At 33.2% G+C, this 21,813-nt stretch overlaps 2 protein-coding genes across 3 annotated transcripts; one reads left to right on the top strand and one right to left on the bottom strand.

The window, feature by feature from the left end:
- The first annotated feature begins 342 nt into the window (after positions 1 to 342).
- On the top strand, positions 343 to 8,713 carry LOC106063950 (EEF1A lysine methyltransferase 1-like). The gene is made up of 5 exons (XM_056034159.1): positions 343 to 436; positions 6,282 to 6,486; positions 7,498 to 7,580; positions 8,039 to 8,316; positions 8,571 to 8,713. The coding sequence occupies exons 2-5, from the start codon at positions 6,340 to 6,342 to the stop codon at positions 8,702 to 8,704; spliced, it is 642 nt and encodes a 213-aa protein (XP_055890134.1). The 5' UTR covers positions 343 to 436; positions 6,282 to 6,339; the 3' UTR covers positions 8,705 to 8,713.
- Positions 8,714 to 11,257: 2,544 nt separating this feature from the next.
- LOC106052124 (importin subunit alpha-1-like) lies at positions 11,258 to 21,294 on the bottom strand. 2 transcript variants are annotated; one of them, XM_056034157.1, is made up of 12 exons: positions 21,144 to 21,294; positions 18,550 to 18,636; positions 18,308 to 18,439; positions 18,017 to 18,198; positions 17,668 to 17,840; positions 17,404 to 17,486; positions 16,385 to 16,598; positions 15,943 to 16,052; positions 13,366 to 13,542; positions 12,658 to 12,840; positions 12,375 to 12,524; positions 11,258 to 11,933 (listed from the first exon to the last, which is right to left on the bottom strand). In XM_056034157.1, exons 2-12 carry the CDS (start codon positions 18,610 to 18,612, stop codon positions 11,832 to 11,834), a joined length of 1,569 nt encoding a protein of 522 aa, XP_055890132.1. In that variant the 5' UTR covers positions 18,613 to 18,636; positions 21,144 to 21,294; the 3' UTR covers positions 11,258 to 11,831. The 2 variants fall into 2 exon arrangements, with proteins under 2 accessions (XP_055890132.1, XP_055890133.1); XM_056034158.1 differs by having other exon boundaries at positions 21,226 to 21,244.
- Between the last annotated feature and the right edge of the window lie 519 nt (positions 21,295 to 21,813).

Here is a 21,813-nt window from a genome sequence, read left to right as displayed (position 1 = left end):
AGGAACTAACTTTGATGCTTTCTACTGTCTGAATCAATCGCTATCTCAATTTCGAAAAAAACCTCTTCAGTTGGTCTTTAAATGCTCTTTTATTGACTGTCGTATTTTTTTTAAAAGAAAGAAAAAAGCTAGTTCACCGAAGAATTAGATCTAATAACTTTTCATTTCTTTTTAAAAATTTGCATCTGTATCTGATTTAAAGGAAATTGATTTACTGACAGAATTTAACATTTCCACCATAATGATAAACGGCTAGGCCGCTAGACTATAAAGTTTAGCCTAAAATCTATAGTGAGGGCAAAAATTAGAAAATAAACATCAAAACACATAAGCTGACAGCATATAGACACGAGCTTTCGCGCTTACAAAAATAAATAAGGTTATAGATCTAGACAAGGGAGACCAATCTGTATTATTTGTAACAACATGTTTCACGGTTTGTTTTTGTTTGTTTTAAAATGTTTTGGTTGTGCCTTCAGAATTACAGAAGATTATTAGATCTTATATCTAAGAATCTCGCAGGGGGATGGCGGCCCTATTTAGAAGAGACACTTCCGTCCACATAGAAAGAATCATTATAGATCTAGTTAGAATGATAGATCTATTAAATCTATTACCATCATTTATTCACCTATCAATAAAAAGTTGGTAATCATGAATGTGAGCGTCAAAAATTATTTATCGCGACATTCCTTGTTGTCTCTTCCTGGCCAAAAACAAATCCAGATTTGTTTATCAAAAATAATTTTGGTATGATTAAGTGCTGCCAACTAGAAATGAGAAACACCCATTAACGTACAGATGTATTAATGTTTGACAAAATAACATAGTTGTTTTTTTTTAAGATTTATTGCAATCAATTTTTGTGTGTGTGCTAAATAGATGAATAGATGTTACTTTTCATTGTCACTGAATTATAATTATTAAAATCTCTGAGTAAATACTATTTTTTGTGAAGTAACCTACGTCCGTATTTTATAACACAAGATCTGGATTGAGATTTTTTAAAAATAGCTTTTATGAATTGCTAGACTAGATTCCATATTATACATATAGTTTTTATTTTCATAAAGAGCATTTTTTCATGTTTGTAGCATGCTCAGAGCACTATGGTCCAATCTGTTTTCAGGATCACTAGGGGGGTGGGGGGGAGGTATCCAGGGAAAATCTTTTCAGTAATGCTTTTAGTTGCTCAGTAAACACAACTCTGATTGAGTCCGATGTTGAGAACCTCGAGCCTATTTATATGTAGCTATCACATGCCCAAGCGTTTTATGTCTCTCACGCTTGTCATATAGCGATTTCTATTTATTTATTTCTCTTGCTGTATTTTATTGGTGGTCTATTTTGAAAGTAAACGATGTTAAAAAGGGTAATTAATTTATGTAAAAAAAAAAAGCTTATTATTATACAGTGAGTAGCATACGCTGATATTTTTCAGAGCCTGCCTTAGGTCACTGCAACCTATGCGACCGCAGTGAGCCACGCACTGTCATAGAACCCACTCTAATCCTAAGTGTAAATTATTAAAACGAAACCATTTAAAACTTATAACAGATTTTCCGTGGTCTTCTGGTTTACAAGAAGCTCCTGAAAGGTGACTTCTCACAATTTATGGAAAAAAGATACTTGCGTGTGTACGCCTACTGTAATAGTCCTGCCTTGCATTTGTTGATGGCTGTCGGACTTCGACACTCTGGAGGCATGGGCAGAGGCGGCCTTAGCAGTGCGCGGGGCCCTGGGTGAGTGTCATATGTGGGGCCCTAAGCCGTAAGTGTAGGCTATATATCCATACCACATCACATCACGCCAATGTCTCGTCCGCCTCTAATGCTGTAGGTCTTATTTTAGCTATAAAACATAGTACCTCAAACTACATAATAATATTTCTGCTAAACACTCTGAAGGTTAAGATTATGGCCGCCGCAAGAAGAGCGCAAAAGGTCGATTGTTGATACGAATAATGTGTGCTTGGACTCCTTGGTGCTTTCCCTTCAAGTTTACACCATTGTATTTGTATGCCTGGACATGACAATCGGCGATGTTCTGATTAACGTTCAACAGCGCAGCAAGAAGCGCCATGACAAACCCTTTCCTGTTAAGTTGTCAACATTAGGATACGTCCAAAAAACTCAATATAAGGGACATCAGCTCTTTGTGGCTAACTTCAGGTGTGTAGTCAAGAATGACGGGAAAATATTTTGCAAGTTTGATTTTATCAATAATGTTCCCTTTTACTTCTGATGCCATAATGTTCATATGCTCGTTTTGAATCTTATGCCGATGTAATGGCCGTGAGCCTCAGCGTTCCTAATTATTCGAAAATGTACTTGCATGGTTGAGTCGACTTCGGCTATCACCGTTGTTCGTATGTTTCTCTGTTCTCCCATTATATGCGGTGTTGTTTTATTAAAGGTACTGTACAATCGCTAGAATTTTTGTTAAGACTGCGCGCTACAGCAGTTTTACTTTTCTAATTTTTCTTGCATCACGTTATTCGTTGTGCTACCATTTGACATTCTCAGAGCTAAATCCAACCACAAAGTCACACACTTAACGGGATGTACAGAAACCTCGTGCTGCTGAAGTTTATGTCTTGTTAAGAGCTTACATAGAAATAGTATTTGGTATTATAAAGATGCCTGGAAAGATTTCCAAAGATATTGAGTATATATGATAACTGTTCTGGTTTTCGAAGCTGACAGTGTCAAGGGAATCTCCAATCGCGGGGCCTGTGGAGGTTGTCCCACTTGCCACCCCCTAAGGCCGCTACTGGGCATAGGCGTAGCCAGGGGGGGTTGGGGTTCAATAATGTTCCCTTTTTCTTCTGATTACATCAGGTCCATAAGCTGTTTCGAAACTGTCATATCTTTGACATATGCTGATAACGCGAATGTTTATTTGTATAGCATAAGGGCCTCTTCTGGCCTTGTTAGAATGTTCTTTGTGCAAACATTAAATAACTTTATCCTGATCAATTTTGTTGTTGCATAGTGCAACTATGTTCACTGAGTAATTTGACCACAACACATATATTTAGAAGCAAGCATCGTCTCAGCAGACAAAACGTTTAATAATGATAATAAAATAGTGCACAAAAACTTGGCAACTCCAGCCATGGAAATACATCACTTAGAACCCATTTATATTACATCTCGCATCTCTTACACAATACATACATACATCTCCTTACTCTCAGGAGTCCAAAAGATAACTGAGGTTTTCACCCCGTGGTCAAATACAGACCAATTATTTCTTCGTAAATAAGGCACGAGATAGTCAAATGACTATTAACTCACTCCATGTCACATTGAATCTCAAACGTGTATGTGACAGAAACCTATGCCAGATGTTATGTTCTGGTGTCTGGGCTGTAAATTGTTTGATAGTTAATATCGAGCCTTTCCTGTTTCGTGCAATCTTTAAGCGCGCGAGAGAGTTGTCATGTTTTTTACACCTTCAAATCAATTAACTTCTGATACGAAGCAACTTAGCATATAGTGATTTCACTGAAAAAAAGTTTATGAGGATAAGCTATATAATTTTAATAAACTGGAATAAGCTAAACTGTAGTTCATGTCCGACCATGCACGCTTTATTATGGGCTTGCAATTCAAAATTCTGTAGCACGTAGTTGTGACGATTTTTTTTTTGCTATCATTATATTTAGCATAGGCCTAGAATATAATAAAATGTTATTTTCTTTTTGTCTTGGGGGAAAAATTCTAGTCAGCTGTCAATTTGAGAAGATCTTTGAATTGGATGGCTGCCTGGTCGTACGGTTTGAGCGCTGGATTGTCGTTCAGATTTATCAAAGGTCCAGGGTTCAAACCCTGCACGCTTCCATCCCCCGTCGTCCTGCGGGAGGTTTGGACTAGGAAGTAATTATCTTCAACTCTGAAGGAACATCCGAAACATGTAAAACATTTTACGAACAAACAAAACAACATGTTTGGTGCATTTTAAAATAGTTAGGCCTACTATAAGTGAAACCAGACAAACTGCTTTATGTGTAATCAGTGCCTGCTTCTCGTGTGCTTCTGATGTGTGTTTTAATTGTAATCAATTATTCATCTGTTCTTGAACCAGTTTCCTTGTTGTACGTTGCAGTCTGTCCATCTTAGCATAAGTGGCCGCTCAAAAGCACACCAGCAGTCACATTAATTACATAATCAAAAACCAAACTGATCATGGTTAGGAACACTTCAGGGATGGCATCTTGAGGAAGGCGAGACTATTGGCAGACAAACTAGGTAATGAATTAGTGCTGCTGATAATTTGTAGTCGACAGACATTTGTTTGGATTTTGGGATTATTAAAGAACACTGCTTTACAGTCTGTATCTGGATTCGTTAGTTTCTTCGTTAACATCTGTCTTTTCAAGCAATACTAATGCTCAGTTCAACCTGTTTTGTTTACATCCTAAAACGATGCAAAAGCATGAAACAAGTATTTATCTTCTTATTTTATATCATACAGATGTTACTTCAAAAAAGATGATTACGTCCTACGCGTCATGAATTTACAGTGAAATTAATATCGTATAGGGGGAGGGGGCACCAGTTCTTTTCTTTAATATGCTCGGGGGGGGGGGGGGGGGGGGGAATTGAAGCTACGACTTTGAGCCATAGGTGGCAACTTGCATCCCCCTTCAAAAAATCCTGCGGGCGCACATGAACACCCGAATTATCTTGTCTATGAAATATACAATGAAATATGTCTTGATGTGAAATGAAATCTACATGTTCTTAGCAGCTTGTTGCCCAGATACTTAACTACTATTAAAGACGAGCACATCTATTTCAACACATAAAACTAGTCAATTACTTCATACAGACTTTTAGAATTGCTTCTCACGTGACTTCTACTGTGACCTAATCACTTCTCTTTACATCGCTACTTTTCCAAAATCTTCTAACAACTCTCAGGTCGACAGACTATACTAGCCTACTTAGTTACTAGACTTGTAACAACTCTCAGGTCGACCGACTACTAGCCTACTTAGTTACTAGACTTGGATTTCCTTCTACGTTTTTTTTTTTACACGGCTACTATACAGCTTGACTTTCTTCTTAAATGGCTTATAGCCTTGCCGATTCTTTTATCCGTGGTTCAATAGAAGCGGGTCACAATGTCATCCTTTCACGCTCTATATTAGCCCAAATCACCTAAATATTAGAAACTGCCACATGATTACTATTTTACCAGTGACTCAAATACAACAGAACAAAACATATTATATAATATTCATCTTATATTTAGATCTAAGTATATAGACTTAACAAAAAAAAGCAAATCAACACAAAATAAAACAAGTTCAGCATATATTTGTGTTATTGCAACTTTATTAATATAATTGTTAGAAAAAGGAAAGAGTTTATATAGTTAATTATATAATTTATGCCTACAAACAAGCATGCAGCACCGGTTTAAGCAAGTGTAACAAAAGAAAATCTCAGAATACTAAGTTGGCAACACCTCTGTGACATCATTGTAAACAAAATGGCAGCGTGCTGAGCAACCTTGATGTCGCTAATGCTTTTTGTTGATGTCATATAAATATAAAAGTTCTCTTTTTTACAAGCAAATCTTTTAAAAACACTATTTATATTTATTAATTGTATTTAAAAAAATTTTTTTGAATTTTCGGTGAATCAATAATTTTTGATGCTCATCTTCATGATTACCAAAAAGTTCATGGTATTCTAATCTAAAGTCCTCTTGTTCTGTTTCATTAAAGGTTAGCAGTACCTTTTGGTTAGAAAAAAAAAATGTCATCTAGATCTAAGTCTACTAATTTTATTTCATTTCCTGCAAAATGACTAGGGAGCATTGGCAACAGCATGATCAGCTTGCTTACAATATGATAGATGCTCCAGACTACTGTCATGTTACACCTGCTTTCATACTCTTCCTGCTTTTTGGGTTAGGATATAATCTTATCTTCTTATCTTATATAATACAGACGTTACTTCAAAAAAGAAGATGATTACGTCCTACGCGTCATGCATTTAGTCATGCATATTAACCAATGACTTTAATTCTGCCAAGTCACTGGTTTTCCTGGCTAGCTCAGGCAACCCATTCCATGCTCTAATAGCACTAGGGAAGAAGGAGTAATAATAATTTAATAATAATAATCTTCATTTCTAAAGAAAAATCTAAAACTTAAAAAGTCCACTGCCAGATTTTGTAAGAATAGCTCTTTTAGCAAATTTTATTTGTAATTATTTGCCTACTTTCAGTGCAAATTAATTTTTTTTTTTAAATCTCATTTACAGTCTGCACTACTTTGTAACTGAGGCTTAAAAGTAGTGATTTTGGTTTGAGATAACAAGGATGTCTGAATCTGATGAAGAACCACAACTCTCCAGTCATGCTTTGGCTGCTCTACAACAATTTTACAAAGAGAAACAGGAGCAAGAGGAGAAATTTAATTTGGCACTATCAGGAAACATTGAAGAGTTTCAGCCACAAGAAGACTGGGTAAATTATTTTAGCAACAAAGCCAATTTGATTCTATATAAGAGAAAAGCAAAGTTCTCTATAGTAGAATCCAAATAATTCATACTCTGCTTCATTGGGATTTTTTTTTTTTTTTCCATCTATGTCCTTATTGAATTAAAGTGGTTTATGAAAGAGTTTTTCCTAGATTTTCAATAATTTGAATAAAACTTTTAAAATTTTCTGTGTCCTGTATACCTTTTTTAAAATTAAATTTTGCTAATATTTTACTATAAGTATTTTTCAAAAACATTTTTGGCATGCACTTGTAATGACTGAGCTAAGTTAATTCACTTCTTAAGTTGGCTTAACACACTTTTTGAGATTACAATAACATGTGTCCTTCTGCATACATGGTCACTGCTCAACCTTTTTATGGAAATGTGGCTTTTAAATAATATCTGGTCAAATAAGATGTAGTTGTGATTGCTTTCTTTCCTCTAAGTAATGAAATAGACCTTTATTTAGGCAAACTTTTGAAGTAGATTATAAGGTTTAAACATTCTATCATAAGGAACTATAGATCTTTCTGTTTTAAACAATAATGTTATAGATGGTGAATCAGTCTTTTTATGTGTTAAAAAAAATTCATTAGTCTAATCTTTAAAATTGTGTTCTTTCTGGAAGTCTGTACAATAAGTTTCAAACTGTATATATTTCTTCTTGTTATGGAAATGAGGCATGCATAAAGTTAATTGTAAGACTCAAAAGCTCAACTATAGGAGACCTACTTGACAAAAGTCTTTTCAGGGTCATGCTAATCAGAGAGCTGGGTTTATCCAGCCGACTGTGGATGAATATCAAATTTACCTCAATACAGGATTTTAGTGACTTGTATTTTCAGTAGTAACTATAGTTTCAATTATCAATCATTTATAATTTAAAAGAATAATTATCCTATTAACATATATATGATATTGTATTCATTTTAGTGTTCATATATAATATTTTTAAAAGTATTTATTGTTAGTATTTATTTTATTCTTAATTTAGCAACTTAGCCAGTTCTGGTATGATAATAAAACTGCAGAAACACTAGCTAAAGAGGCACTCTCTATAGTGGGAGATAAAGGGAGGTAAATATCTTGTTTTTTCTGATACTTTTTTTTTAAACATACTAAGTTCTCAAGTTATACTTTGACAATTGAAGGCATAAATAATAGTACATTATTTTAAAAAAAATAAAAAAATGTCCAATTGGTGAATGGTACAGAACTAGTGAGTGCTTGGGAAAGGCATGTTGATATGTTTTGCCCTTAATTTTAATGTGAATATTATTTATTAACTGTTCCATATTGTTAAGATCTTCTGACAAGCCAAATTATGGGCTTCTTCTCTATGTACTTCAGCGTAGTAACCAAGTGAACTTTTCTGTCATATATATATATATATATCAGATATCATCAGCTGTGGCTGTCCTCCTGCTTCTGATTCACAGTTTCACACACTTTCTGTAGCTAACTGTTGATAATGCCTTTTGAAAATATGGCTGGTCATTTTATTTATGTCTTAACTTGTAAATTTTCTCTCACAGAATAGCTTGCCTGAGTTCCCCAACAGTTTACAAGAAGCTTCGTGAGCTCAAAGGGGACTCAGTTGATGTCAAATGTTTAGAGTATGACACACGATTTCAAGTGTATGGGGAAGATTTCATTTTCTATGATTACAATGAGCCACTCAGGGTGGATGCAGCTCTTCAAAATCAGTTTGATCTGGTCATAGCAGATCCTCCATTTCTATCAGAAGAATGCCTGTGTAAAACAGCAATCACGATCAAGTTTCTGGCTAAGGATAAGCTGATACTATGCACAGGTAGGCTGTCTGCTTGTTATGAGTAATGATACTAAATTTATACCATTACACAGCTTTATATTATTTTACTTTTTTTTTTTTTCAATTTAAACAACATAAACCAGTTTAACACTATAACTTTTCCTATCTAAATTAAAGTCTGATCAGCCACTAGATTAGTGTTCAGGTTTGATGTTGTTTTTTTTTCAATATATAGGCCTATAACATATACATAGTTTAAAGTTTATCTTAAATGTTGTATTTTTTCCTTTTAGGGTTTGTGATGGCTGACTTAGCAAAGAGACTACTAAAGGCTGTTCCCTGCAAGTTTGAGCCTAGACATGCTAATGGATTACAAAATCAATTTTCATGTTATGTGAATTATGATAGTGTTTTATTAAATACATGATAATCTAAATTTTTTTTTGCTTTTTGTTTAATTTACTTATACACCTGATGCATATTTTGTCAATTAGCCATTCTTTGTCATATTTTAGATCTAAAAAACTAAAAAGGCTATAAAAATCCAATTTTATATTTGCTGAATAAACTAAAAATGGACAAGCTGTCATCCATATAAGATAAGATAGTTTTGATCCAATCAAATGGAAATTCAGTTTGACTATAATTGACAACCTGAGCTGTACTGTACAATAACAATATAGATGCAAATACAAACAACATTCACACATGAAACACATACACAAATTACAAGAAAGTTTATGTTATAATACTCTACTCAACTCTACCAACTTATATTTGCAAAGCTTATATCAACTCCCACTGTCTGGTAAAACGTTTAAGCATGTTTTTTCTCCCATTTTCATTTCTTGGATCAAAATTCTAAGTTCTGATGCAACAGCTACTTTTTTCTTTTCTTAAAGCGAAATATTTAATTTTTAAAATCAACTATGCTAGCAGTTTTTTCTTAAAAAAACTGTTTACTGTTAATAAACTATTTAGTGAGCAGGGTAAGTAACACTTTTAAATGACAATTTAGTGAGCAGGGTAAGTAACACTTTTAAATGACAAAATTTTAGGGAGTTTTTTAAGGAGAAAATATATAAACACAACTACACCATTTTTACAATAATTCACTATTATTTAAAACACAGGAGACTATTTAGTAAGGGAGGTGGCCATTGTACATAATTGTAACAGATTTATGCAAATGGCTTTTAATTTATTGTGAAAAAAAAAAAATTAATTGTATTGCTAAATTAATTTATTTCTGGCATACTATTCACCTATATTAAAATGAGATGATTCATAGTTGCTTCACAACTGAAGGAGGCCATAGATTTACATACAGAAAAAAAAATTTTAAAGAGAAAAATGGATGGTTGCCTGGTCGTGTGGTACCGGTATGCGTGTTGGACTGCTATTCGGACTTTTTGATGGTCCCAGGTTCATACCCTGCCCACTGCCATCCCTTGTCGTCCTGTGGGAGGTTTAGACTAGGAAGTAAATTATCTTCAAATCTGAAGAAACATCCGAAACATGTAAAACAAACATTTTACAAACAAATCTATTTAGTATGAATATAAGTGGAATAAAATTTAAACAAGTATTATTTCATATTATACACATGAAATGCAACATACAACTGCCGAAGAGTAGCACTAAACAAAAAGGAAAAGCGTATACTATTTTTTTTAAGCTTTGAATGAGAGATAATTAGAATTAGATCATTAGCTAATCATTCAATAACACCAGTTTGGCCAGGTTCACATTTAATTATATCTTCATAATTATTTGTTCATTGAACACATATGAATATTAAACGATGTAATAATAATGACATTAACAAATCTGTATCCTGTGTTATCGCCATTAGTCGAATTAACAATATAACAGTATCAGCAACACTTCCGACACTAGCACATCTCTTTTAATTGTAAAGACAGAGATAGGGTTTTAGTTGTTAATAGTTTGGAGTTCATAGTTTCGGATATTCTTTCTTTTTTAGCTGCTGGAGACGACCACTACAGGAGCAGATTTTGAGTGTTTCTATATAAACTATCTTTGTAAATTTGTTTAAAGCATAAATTTAAGTAGAGACCATCCACATTCTTCAGCTTTTAAGAACAAGAATGTTGAATAAACCCTAAGGCTAAATGTTATATTATTACCCCTACATCCTCCTCTCTTCAAAAACTGCATTATTTTAGATTACTTTTTGTAATGTTTCATGTGCTCCTTTCAGAAATTAAAGTTATTATGCTCACTACACTGTAGAGCCTGTACCCCTAGGGAGCACACTGTCCTGACAAAAATGGAGTGGGGGACAAAGCAAGTCAATTTCTTTTTCAAGGGGCAGAAAAAAAGTATTTTTACTGTAGTTATGATTGGATTTCAGACACATCAGCACAATTCAGGCCATGTCATGCCAATTGTAGTTATAAATTCATGTTAGAATATTACTCTAATCAAGAAACATGATATTACCAATGATTCAAAATTTGAGATACGAGTAAAACATTTTATCTTCTATTGAGAATCACTACAGTACATGTATAGACAAAATTCAGTGCCCAACCTTAGTTTGCCTTCACTTTGAGGACAACTTTGCCATAAATGCATCTTACATTTCAATATTTTTTTTTGTAGAGCATAGTAACTGTTCAGCCTGTACTTTGGTTTAATAAGTTCATGAAATCATTCACCACTATTCTCAAAAAGATTTTAAAAGCATTTAAATTCATCACTAGTTTGGCAGTCAATAGTAGGAGCAGGTTTTAAAATTATTTTTTTTCTCTTAAGACTAAAAAATCTCATGACAACCTCTATATAAATGTAGATGTTCAAAAAAAAAAACCTTCAATATTGCCATTTAATAATTCTTTTTCTTTTTTTAAACAGCCTAACATTAAAGTGATCCAAAAGTGATCCATCCCAAATGAGCTGAAATTAAAGTAAAAAAAAAAAAAAAAAAAACTTTCAAGAATGACAAAAAGATAAATTATGGTTGGCAACAATACTATTTATTCATCCAATGAATAACTTGATTCCTTCCACACAACAAACTTCACAAAGATCAGAAAGATAGACAGATGAAAACAAGAATTGATAGCACAGCATAACTGACACATTCAATAAGTCACATCATACTGGTATTGCAAAAATTCCTTAACCAACAAGATCATATGACAAAACATAAGAGTACCAATTTCCTATAAACATAATTGTCTCATGAAATTTACAAAACGGTTATCAACAAAGTGAACCTAGATGCAACAGAAAAGAAGACTTGGTAATTTTTTTTTGTGAAATAAAATAATTGTAAATTTATTTATTCATTTTTTTATTCTATAATTTTAAATATTATATTATATATATATTATATTATATTTGAAAACTACTATTCAGAAAAAACTATATTTCAATTCATGAAATGCAGATACTTTAATATTTTGTTGTTCTTTTCCTCTTGAGATTCTGTTCTATAATAGAACAAATACAATGCACACACAAAAATGGTAAAAATTTATAGCAACTGTACAGAATTTAGGGGAAAAAAAAGAAAAAAGATCAGTCTAGAATGAAAATCCCTGAGATTGGTTCTGTATGTTTTCTGTGTTGAATTGATACTGGTTGGCTTCAGCACCTGCTTGTGGTACTAGACTCTCATCTTCACCCTAAATGTGGATTTTACAAAAGCATAAACCATGTGAATGATTTGATTTTAAGAAAAAAAATAAAAATAATGTCAATACTGAATATAAACTTAAATTGCGAAGTTCTATGCAAATAAGCAAAATGGGAATGGTTTCATGGGTCTGTAAAAAAAACGTGTATTTTAAATGCCATATGACTAAGTAGCTACTCTTGTAAAAGTCTGCACACTTAATAATATGGACTGAGCAAGGATTTCTTTATGGCTACATTGTCCCTCTGCATTTAAAACCTATGCTACAATCTATGCAAGAAGCTAATCAAGAGTGGCTTACATTACATAAGAAAAGTTTTAGCCTCTTGAAAGAATCGTTGGAACCAACCGGTAAAAAAATGAGAACATGAACATGAGCTACTAATGAAAATAAAGGTTAAGTCCCAAACAAATTATATTCACAACATACCTCTTCACTAAAGTATTTTTCAATGATATCATAAGCTTTCTTGTAGACTTGTTGGTTCTCATGATTCTGTAACTGTTCAATCTTGTCCAGTCCTCCCACTTCTTCCAGCATTGATGAGATGCCCTCTACCTGTCCCACTTTGTCAGCAGCCTAAAGGTAGAGATTTAAAGTTTAAGGGTTAAATAAAAAAAAAAAGGCTTTTAATATATTACTATTAAGTTTTTAAAAATTGTTTTTAAATAACATTAAACAAAATATGATTGGAAAAGCCAATTAAACTCACTTGCAGAATGTTGGATACACCATCCAATAGAACATGCAAAAGTTTGGTATCTTTAGAAGCCAGAAGATCACAAAGAGGTTTCAAGGCACCACACTGCACCACGTAGCTGATTTGTTCTACTGTTCCACCAGATGTTAAGTTTGTAATAGCCCAGGCAGCTTCTTTCTGACTTTTAAAGTCCCCCTGTTCAAAAAATAAAAAAATTATCCACCAAGGAAGAAACATTTGTGCCAAAAACATATCTATATATATATATATATATATACTAGCCAGATACGACCCATGGCCTGCGAGCCTTAGTTTGGGTATTACTGATCTAGTGGAATGGAGTTAGATCTATGTCAAACCTGGCGAATGGACCCTTCTCATTTGTTTTGATATATTTTGCCAGTAAAATAAAAGTAGAGTATGAAAATGGGTTTACTAAATTAGCCGAAATATTGTTTTCAAATATAAATTACAGTGAAAAAGGGTTTAGCTGATTTTTAAAAAGTTATATTTAAGTGGTTTTATTTTTATTTTTTAGGGCTGTTTGTAGTTGGGGCATTAAACATACACTACGGTCTCCGCATAAAACATTTATGCCAAGTTTTATCAAGATTGGTCAAAAGGTTTTGATTTCTATGCGGAACAAACACACACGCCTTACTTTTTAAAATATAATTCTTAACGCTACAATGTTTAATTCTATATAAAAGAATGACTTACTGTGCATAAAACTTCAATAACCAATGGAATGAGATTGTGATTAATTACAGCCTGGATTTGTTCTACTGAACCAGCAGTAATATTGGACAACATCCAGCAAGCTTCTTTCTTGATGCTCTGTTTAATGTGTTGAAGCAGCCCTGGCATCATTTGCAGTACATTAGTATCGATGACAGCCTGTTGATAAATGTGTTGTTGTTTTTTAAATAATAAGAGCTAAAAGAGAGTGTAAAGACAGACACTAAACATTTCACCAATGATGTCAAGATTGTATTAAAAAATTGATTGATGATAAAGTTCCCCACCATTCTGAGTCTGGATATTTCAGGAGATGTCTAAGAGAAAATAGTCAAGGGAAACAAAACACAAAGTATACACATGTTGAGAAGTAAATACTAAAACCAACATTAAAAATAATAAATTTAAGCTTAACTTATTTATGAGACATCAATTTATATCAAAAGAAAATTAAAAGATTTTGTTCATTTTTAGTTAATTAACACATTTATTCAAAGAAATGTCTAGAAAAAAAAAAGTTACCCTAAAATTGGCAATGGTAAAAATTGGGCATGTTTCCACTGAACTCGATTTAACAGTATATATTATAGCTTTTATATAGCGCTACTTTCATGCTTACAGCATGCTCAGAGCGCTTTGGTCCAATCTCATTTGTGGACCAGTTTGGGGGGGGGGGGGGGGGGGGGGGTTAATCTAGGAGTTTGTTTTCCGTGCTGCCTTTAGGCGCTCAGTAAACACAACTCATGCTCAAGTCAGGTGTCGAACCTCGAGCCCCCTTCTAGGTAGCCAAGCCAAGTTCAAGTGCACTTAACCTCTCGACCACGCTTCCCACAGTGATAGTCATATCATGTTCACTGAAAGTAATAAATCTCTATACCACTTCTTTGTAAACAATTTTTATTGCGAAAGAACTAAACACTTTCCCTACTAGTACATCAACTATCAGTGTAAGCCATCAATATTAACTCATTGAGTGCGGTGTTGTTTTTTTAAATACTACTTTTTTGGAAAAAAAAGAAGAAAATGTTCCAAACATGACTAAAACAAAAATTTATTATTTAAGTACCAATGAAGCTCTAGTAACATATTTGGTATCAAAGTAAAGGTGAATGAATGGAGAATGTGAAAATGTAAACATCTTTCTATTTAAATATCAGATACAAATTATAATCTAAATAATATGACCCTAAACAAAAAATGGATGCCAGCTTTAGAACTTCTAAGACCTTAATATAGATTTTGATCTTTGCATTACTGTTAAAACATCATTTTAGACTATTTACATCTTTTTCAAAAAGAAATGTGATACAACAGCCAAAAGATGATGAATCACTGATTATATTATTATTTTTAGATGGCTTTTTAGTCAAAAAAGGGAAAAATTATTGCACTATTACTACCAATAACAATAGATAACAGTACTAAATCTATCAATCAAATGTACTCAAATATTATGTACATGTGAATCAATAGGATATAGATCTAGATTTTTTTTATTTGCCTAGAACATTTTTCATTCTTATACTAGACCAGTGCAAGACATAGGCTAGAGAGAGTTCAAAGCGTAAATCTCTAACTAGCTGAAGGACAATAAAAATTCTAATTCATTATACTTAAGATCTAGACCTAGATCATAATTACTGTTCCTTTGTGATAAATTATGGATCTAGAATAGTTTTATATTTCACTTTTATTTAGTAGTAAACCTTTAGGAGTACTTGCAAGACAGAGTGCAACTTGAACCAGTATAGCCATGGTGGTAATTTTACCGATAAACAATACTAAATAACAATTGCTAGAAAATATACCAAGAAAAGACCCAGCATGGTGGATGAATATTGGATTTAGATCTACCATTTCTGTTGTTTTCATTTATCTTAGGCTTAAATCTATATGGATCTACTAAGGTGTAAAGATAAAAGCATAGACCATAGCCATAGATCTAGTCAACCTTGATCTACATTCCAGACCTAGCCTAAGGACAATACTAGATCTAAATCTAAATGTGAATGATGTCAAGTCTGCTTCATCCTATGCTAAATCTAGATCAAGATCTAAATCATTATTACTATTCATAGAAGTATAAATAGAACAATTATAAAGCTTCTTCAGTTGTAAACATTGTGGGTGTGTCTTGGACAAGCATAGCCATGATGTAGATTTTTTACAGATAAACAATACTAAAAAATTAGTTAAAAATTTTAATTTAAAAATGCAATGAAACAAAGGTAGGGTAAGAACATTTATGGGATAGACGTTCCATGCATTTAGGGGCAGACAGACCGTCTATGGGATAGACACTCTGCACTGAATTAGTTAATGTATCTAAATAGAAACATCACAATGTAGCACATGAACCTTCCTAAATCTATGTGTACATCCATCACAAGTTTTGGAAATTAACAGAAAGATTGACAGGACATTTGAACAGAATGTAAAATCTAAGGGTGAAGATGATGATCTTAAAAAAGAAATGATTAAATCATTAATTTCCAAACTTTTCTTTTTGAGAATTTATTAAAAGGAGACTTGGAACTACAGAGCTCTACAACTACCCACCTGTGTTTGACAATCATCCCCAGTAACAATGTTTCCAACAGTTCTCAGTGCCGGAGTCACAACACTAGCATCCACACTGCCGAGCAATTCAACTAGTCTCTGAACCACACCTGAAAAAAAAAATATTTTTTAATTTCCACATTTGGACATAGTAAATAATATGTTTATATCACTTTTTATTGCCATGGAGCACCTTAAGGTCTATTCTCTTATTTAAATTTCTTCCAAATAAGAGTTAATATAAATAACTTATCCTTTTTTATTAGCTCAGGCATGTCTAACAGACAATTAACGCCTTCCTTGTTCTTAGTTTATAATACTACTGTATTTGTTATCAGAATTTTTTTTTAGGACTTAGTACAGATTTATTTCTTATGCAAAAATCAAAATACTTTTCCAGCTATATAGTAAAAAAAAAAAAACAAAAAAAAAAACTATAAACCTGGCATGTCCACAACTTCTTGAATCTGGTTGTTAGCACCATCAGTAATATAGGAAAATGCCCAACAGGTGTCAGCAAGAACTTCTCTATCTGAGTGTTGAATCAGTGTGGCTAGTGCTGGCAAACAAGCTTTGATGGCTTTCATCTTGGGTGGAGGGTTTTTGTTACGGCACAAGTTTGAAAATGTCCAGGTCAAGTTACGAAGGAAAGCAGGCTGTTGAGAATATTAAGAAAACAAGAACATTTAAAAATATTTAAAAAAAAAAAAAGAGAATACCTCCATCAACTAAAATCTAGTCTAAATCTACTTTCTAGCTAGATCTAGAATGAAGATGCAAAATGAAGATGTAATCTATATTATAAAGTTCCCCATTCAGACCTTGTGGTCTATGGGGCAGATGATTTAAAGGTCATCTGTTTGTGTGGCCTATAGTTAACGAGGATGTCATGTGGCCATCACAACAACCAACCTATTCACCATAACTAATGTCAGGTACCCATTAGAGGTGGGTGGACAAAGATCCCGAAATAAAAAATCCCAGTCTTCACCAGGATTTGAACCCGGGACCGCCAGTTCAGAAGCCAAGCACTTTACCACTCAGCCACAGCGCCTCCAAATATATATATTAGATTTACATTAAAATATTAACAACGCTTATAAACTTCAATAAAATGTAAGCAACTTTAAATTTACTGTTATTGCTTAATTACTGTAATACGGCTGACTAAGCTATGTTGGCTCTTGACCTAGATAGATTTGTAAGTCTCTAGCCAAATTTACATTTATTTACTTTTTACTTTGAAAAATTATGACTGTCAAACTAGAGTTTTCCCCATGTGGCCAACGAGCTAGTAATTCTTTTCTCAGTAATATATACCAACTGTTAAATTTCTATGAAAATGGTTAGAGCAGGATTTGAGATCAGTGTCCACCCTCCATAAAGGACTGACTTGAATAGAGGAAAAAATATTTATTTAAATGTGAAGAAATGAACTGACATGAAAAGAATCTAACTTACAGGTGCATTCATGTCAACAAGTCTCAACAGCTGCTCAATTATTCCATTAGATGTAACCATATCTCGCATCTCAGCCCCATCACCTATAGAATGTCAAGTAAAATTAATATATCTGAAAGTTAATTTATACTTCATTGTAAGCATTAAGATGTTTATATAAACCTTTTACATTAAAATAACGCATAAAGTAAAGTAGAAATATAGTTGACATAATACTACAAAATTGTCTACTAGGCAAGATATGTCAAGCGGATGTCATCTTACCAGCAATATTTCCAAGAGCCCAGATGCACTGCTCAACAAGATTCATACTTGGGGCTCCCAGCAAACGAATAAAATGTGGCACAGCACCTGCACGAACAACTGCCTGCGTTTGTTCAGAGGTACCTGATGCTATGTTAGTAAGAGCCCAAGCAGCTTCAAACTGAAGATTAGGTCTATGAACATAAAAAAAAAAGATACACTGCATTTAATTTTTTTTTATTTCTTTGCATTATTTTGTTGTGTTTTTTTTTTTAAGCTTAACTTACCCCCCCCCCCACTCATTAGTTGTTTTTTTTTCTGTATAGTTAACTACAAAATAATCTTTTTATATAGGCCAGACTAGTCTTACTTATCGTTACAATCCAGGAACTTGACGAGTTTGTCAACAAGGCCAGCCTCAATGACACGATCAATGGGAGGGTTCTTCTCCTTTGATAATAACTTTCTAACTGATACAGTAGCATTCAAGACAGTGGCAGTTTCAGAACTTTTGATGCTGGTAATTATTTCAGACATGGACATGATTGATTGCTGATAAAAGAAATTAAGGTGAAAATGAGCACCTCTTCTTATCATTTGGTAAATAATGAAGGTAATTTGACAACAGATATTAAAATTGATTAAAATAAAATGTTCCTACTCTGTTCTGTTCTTGTAATGGGCTGGTGGGCTCATCGTCTGATAAGTCTACATTTCTACGCTTGAGAAGAGTTTCTTCTTTTTTCTGTTTTCTGATCTCCACAGAAGTTTCTACTCTACGACGTCTTAAATCCTATACAAAATGTCAATAAATTTGAGCTTAATAATAAAAAATAATTTACACACATATGATATATAAAAAAAAAGAGCTGTCACCCAGTCATGATTAAACAAGTTTATTACCTCAATATCTTTGCCTTTATTTTTATATGCACTAATACGTGCATTATGTCCATTTTCAGCCATGTTTAAGAGCTCTGAGCAAAATATCTGTAAAGAAACAAATTGTTTCAATAGCCTTAATGCAAATCAAGTTAACATCTTTAAAATAAAGTTTGAATAAATCAACACTATGTCACACATGTGCAACATAATTTTCACTTTATCTAATTCAATGAACAAAAGGATATGAGATACTAAGAATAGATGCAATATCAATGGCCATAACCATAAATAGGAAGGTGAAAGGTGAGGTACACAACTGACTGGTCAACTATATACAGCCACCCAATCATTTGATTGCAATGACTAGACTTTTTTAAAACAAGAAATAAGCATAAATAATTTTTTTTTAAATATTTATTAGGTGGAAATTCAATGAGTCCTATCAAAATTCAAAGAATTTCCAAATGAGATTTGAAGAGTTTTAAGGAGCACCAAGAACCCTGGAGTTTAGAAAAGAACAGACACTTTTCCTATCTATTAGATTCTTTTTATTACAGCTTACTACTATTTCTTATCTATTATATTATTAGCCCAAGACATCACAAAGTGAAAGTGGAGCTGGATAGGACACACCCTACGAAAACCTGTTGCAAGTCAGGCACTTCATTGGAATCAGCAAGGAAAGAGGAAAATGGGCAGACCCAAGCAAACCTGGAAGAGTCAGTCATCAGTGAAGCTGAGGGTACTGGAATGACATGGGAGCAGATGAAGAAAGCTGCTCAGAATAGAGTTTGGAGAGGTGTGGATGCTTCTCAACCATGTGGCGTGGAAACGATCAGGCAAATACAGCCTTTTTTTTAACTGCAGAGAGTCATAAATATGGAAAGCGAAAACAGAATCCCCGATAGGGTGGCTAAAGTCACAATATGAGGACCAAGTCCACTGCCATTTCACTTGCAGGGATGGAAGAGAGCCCAAACTACTAGATTTAGATCTATAGGCCATAGATCTAGACAAACCATGTAAGGCATGTATCACACCGTTCCTCTGGCTACTCAGGGGAACATGGTGTTATAACAGCTAAAAGGAACTCCATTATGGCATTATGCGCAGCCCACGCCCACGCGGCTGACGTGGTACAGAGAAGGAATATTCCAGAATATGTCAAAGATAAATTTAGATATATATATAATATATATATATACATTATATATTATTATCATCTAGATATATTATGATTTATGGGGGAAGTTCCCCCAGTGAACAGTGTGGTGTGCTGGGCAGTCAATCATACCAATGTTGTCTGTTGAAAATGTTATCAGTGTATTGTAGTATCATCGTGTCACTGTATGTGAAAAGGTTATCGTCTACAATGTACCTCTGTCGTGGTGAAAGAGGGATGTTAATATGCCATGTGTTCGTTTTGGAATGTTGTAGTGAACATGTTTCGTCGATAGAAAGGGAAGGATGTTAATATTTGATATATGTAAGTTATAGTCCTTAGTCTTTGTGAGTTATGCGTCTTTTGTTGTGAACATGTCCTTCCTGCCTAAGATGGCGTCCTGTGTTGATGAATAAAAGTGTTCGGCCCAACTACTACAATTGTTGGGCCAATTCTTCTGGACCTACTTAACATATAACATAACTTAAGTAATAGATCTATAATTATAAGGTAACATTACAAGACTTAAAATTAAAACTTTAAAATTTAAATAGATCTAGCTAGATCTGATCTATAACTATTACTCTCTAGATCTAGAATTAGAATCTACATCTTTAAATACTTTAATCTAGATGGCTGCCTGGTCGTGCGGTTTGCGCGCTGGACTGTCATTTGGATTTATCGATTGTCCCGGGGTTCAAACCCTGCCCGCTCCCATCCCCGTCGTCCTGCGGGAGGTTTAGACTAGGAAGTAAACTATCTTCAACTCTGAAGGAACATCCGAAATATGTAAAACATTTTTACAAACAAACATTTAGATCTAAATCTATATCTAGATATATAACTAAGTCACTAAGTTAGGTATACCACTAAGTTAAAGTTAAGTTCCAAGAGTTGAGACACTCATCATACTCTTATTAGTCTTAGACGTTAGTTTTAGTAGACAAAAGTCACTAAAAAAATGACTTTTAAGTAAATTTAAGTCTACCTAGACTAGAATTAGAATCTAGAGAAACTAGAGTCCTAGATTTAGATAAAAGTCTAGAGTGTAGTGTAGTAAATTCTAAGTAAAGTAAAAAAAAAAGTGATGTCAGTATGACTCAGTATGAGTATCACAGAGTCAGAGTATCAATGTCATGAATATCACAGACAGTATGAACTAATTCGACTAAGACTAAGATGAGTTAAGTATGACTATGACTCTGAGTATCAGTAACTCAACTAAGTAAGTGAAGTCTAACACTAGACACTAATTTAGATCTAGACCCTAGTACTAATGTCTAATAGGTTATACTTCTTGTAGTAGTAACAGTAACAGCAACAGTACTGAGTAACAGTACTAATGAGTACTAACACATTAAATAAGTCTTATAAGTCTAAGTCACTCTAAGTAGATTTATTGAATGAGAGAATAGTCTAGATTCTAAAACTAAATCAAAGCAAGCTTTACCACGTCGACGTATTAGGTATAACTAGACTCAAAGAGTCTCTAATTTAATTTGTAAAGTTGAAGTAAGAAAATTAAAGCTAACACGTTTCCGTAGATACACTCAAGGAAAGTTTTGAATTTGAGCTCGAAATTTTCCACGATTTAAATTGTATCGATACCATAAATACTTCTTATCAAATACAATTCTATAGAAAGCTACTAAATTCTAGATCAAGATCTAGATTAGAAGTTATATTTTCTCGTACAGGAAATATTATTTTGATTCTTAAATGAAATATGAAATACTAAACTTAGTGTTTAGGTATTTTTCATTATCAATATAGAGAGGTTTTTAAATGTAGGCCTACAAAATTTTTATTTTCATATCAATGTTAAATGCGAGTAGAGAAAACTTAAAGCAAAATATTATTTTCATTTTTAAAATAGTTGCTATAAATCTATATTGAAATCAAATTATTCCTAGATGTAAAATGTATACTATATAGATATACTAGCATATAATATAAAAATTCTAGTGATACATTTTTAAAAATTTATTCACGATACTTTAATACGATACATCGATATTATATATTTACTCGGAAATGGTGTTAAGCGTGCAGTTGATTGGTCAACTTATCTGTCATAGACTATTTATAGACTATATCTTATGATTGTATTTAATAAAGCA

The sequence above is a fragment of the Biomphalaria glabrata genome, chromosome 6 (assembly GCF_947242115.1).
Source record: "Biomphalaria glabrata chromosome 6, xgBioGlab47.1, whole genome shotgun sequence".
Lineage (NCBI taxonomy): Eukaryota > Metazoa > Mollusca > Gastropoda > Planorbidae > Biomphalaria > Biomphalaria glabrata.
Note: the sequence above shows the minus strand (reverse complement) of the source record. Positions and strands in the feature narration are given on the sequence as shown.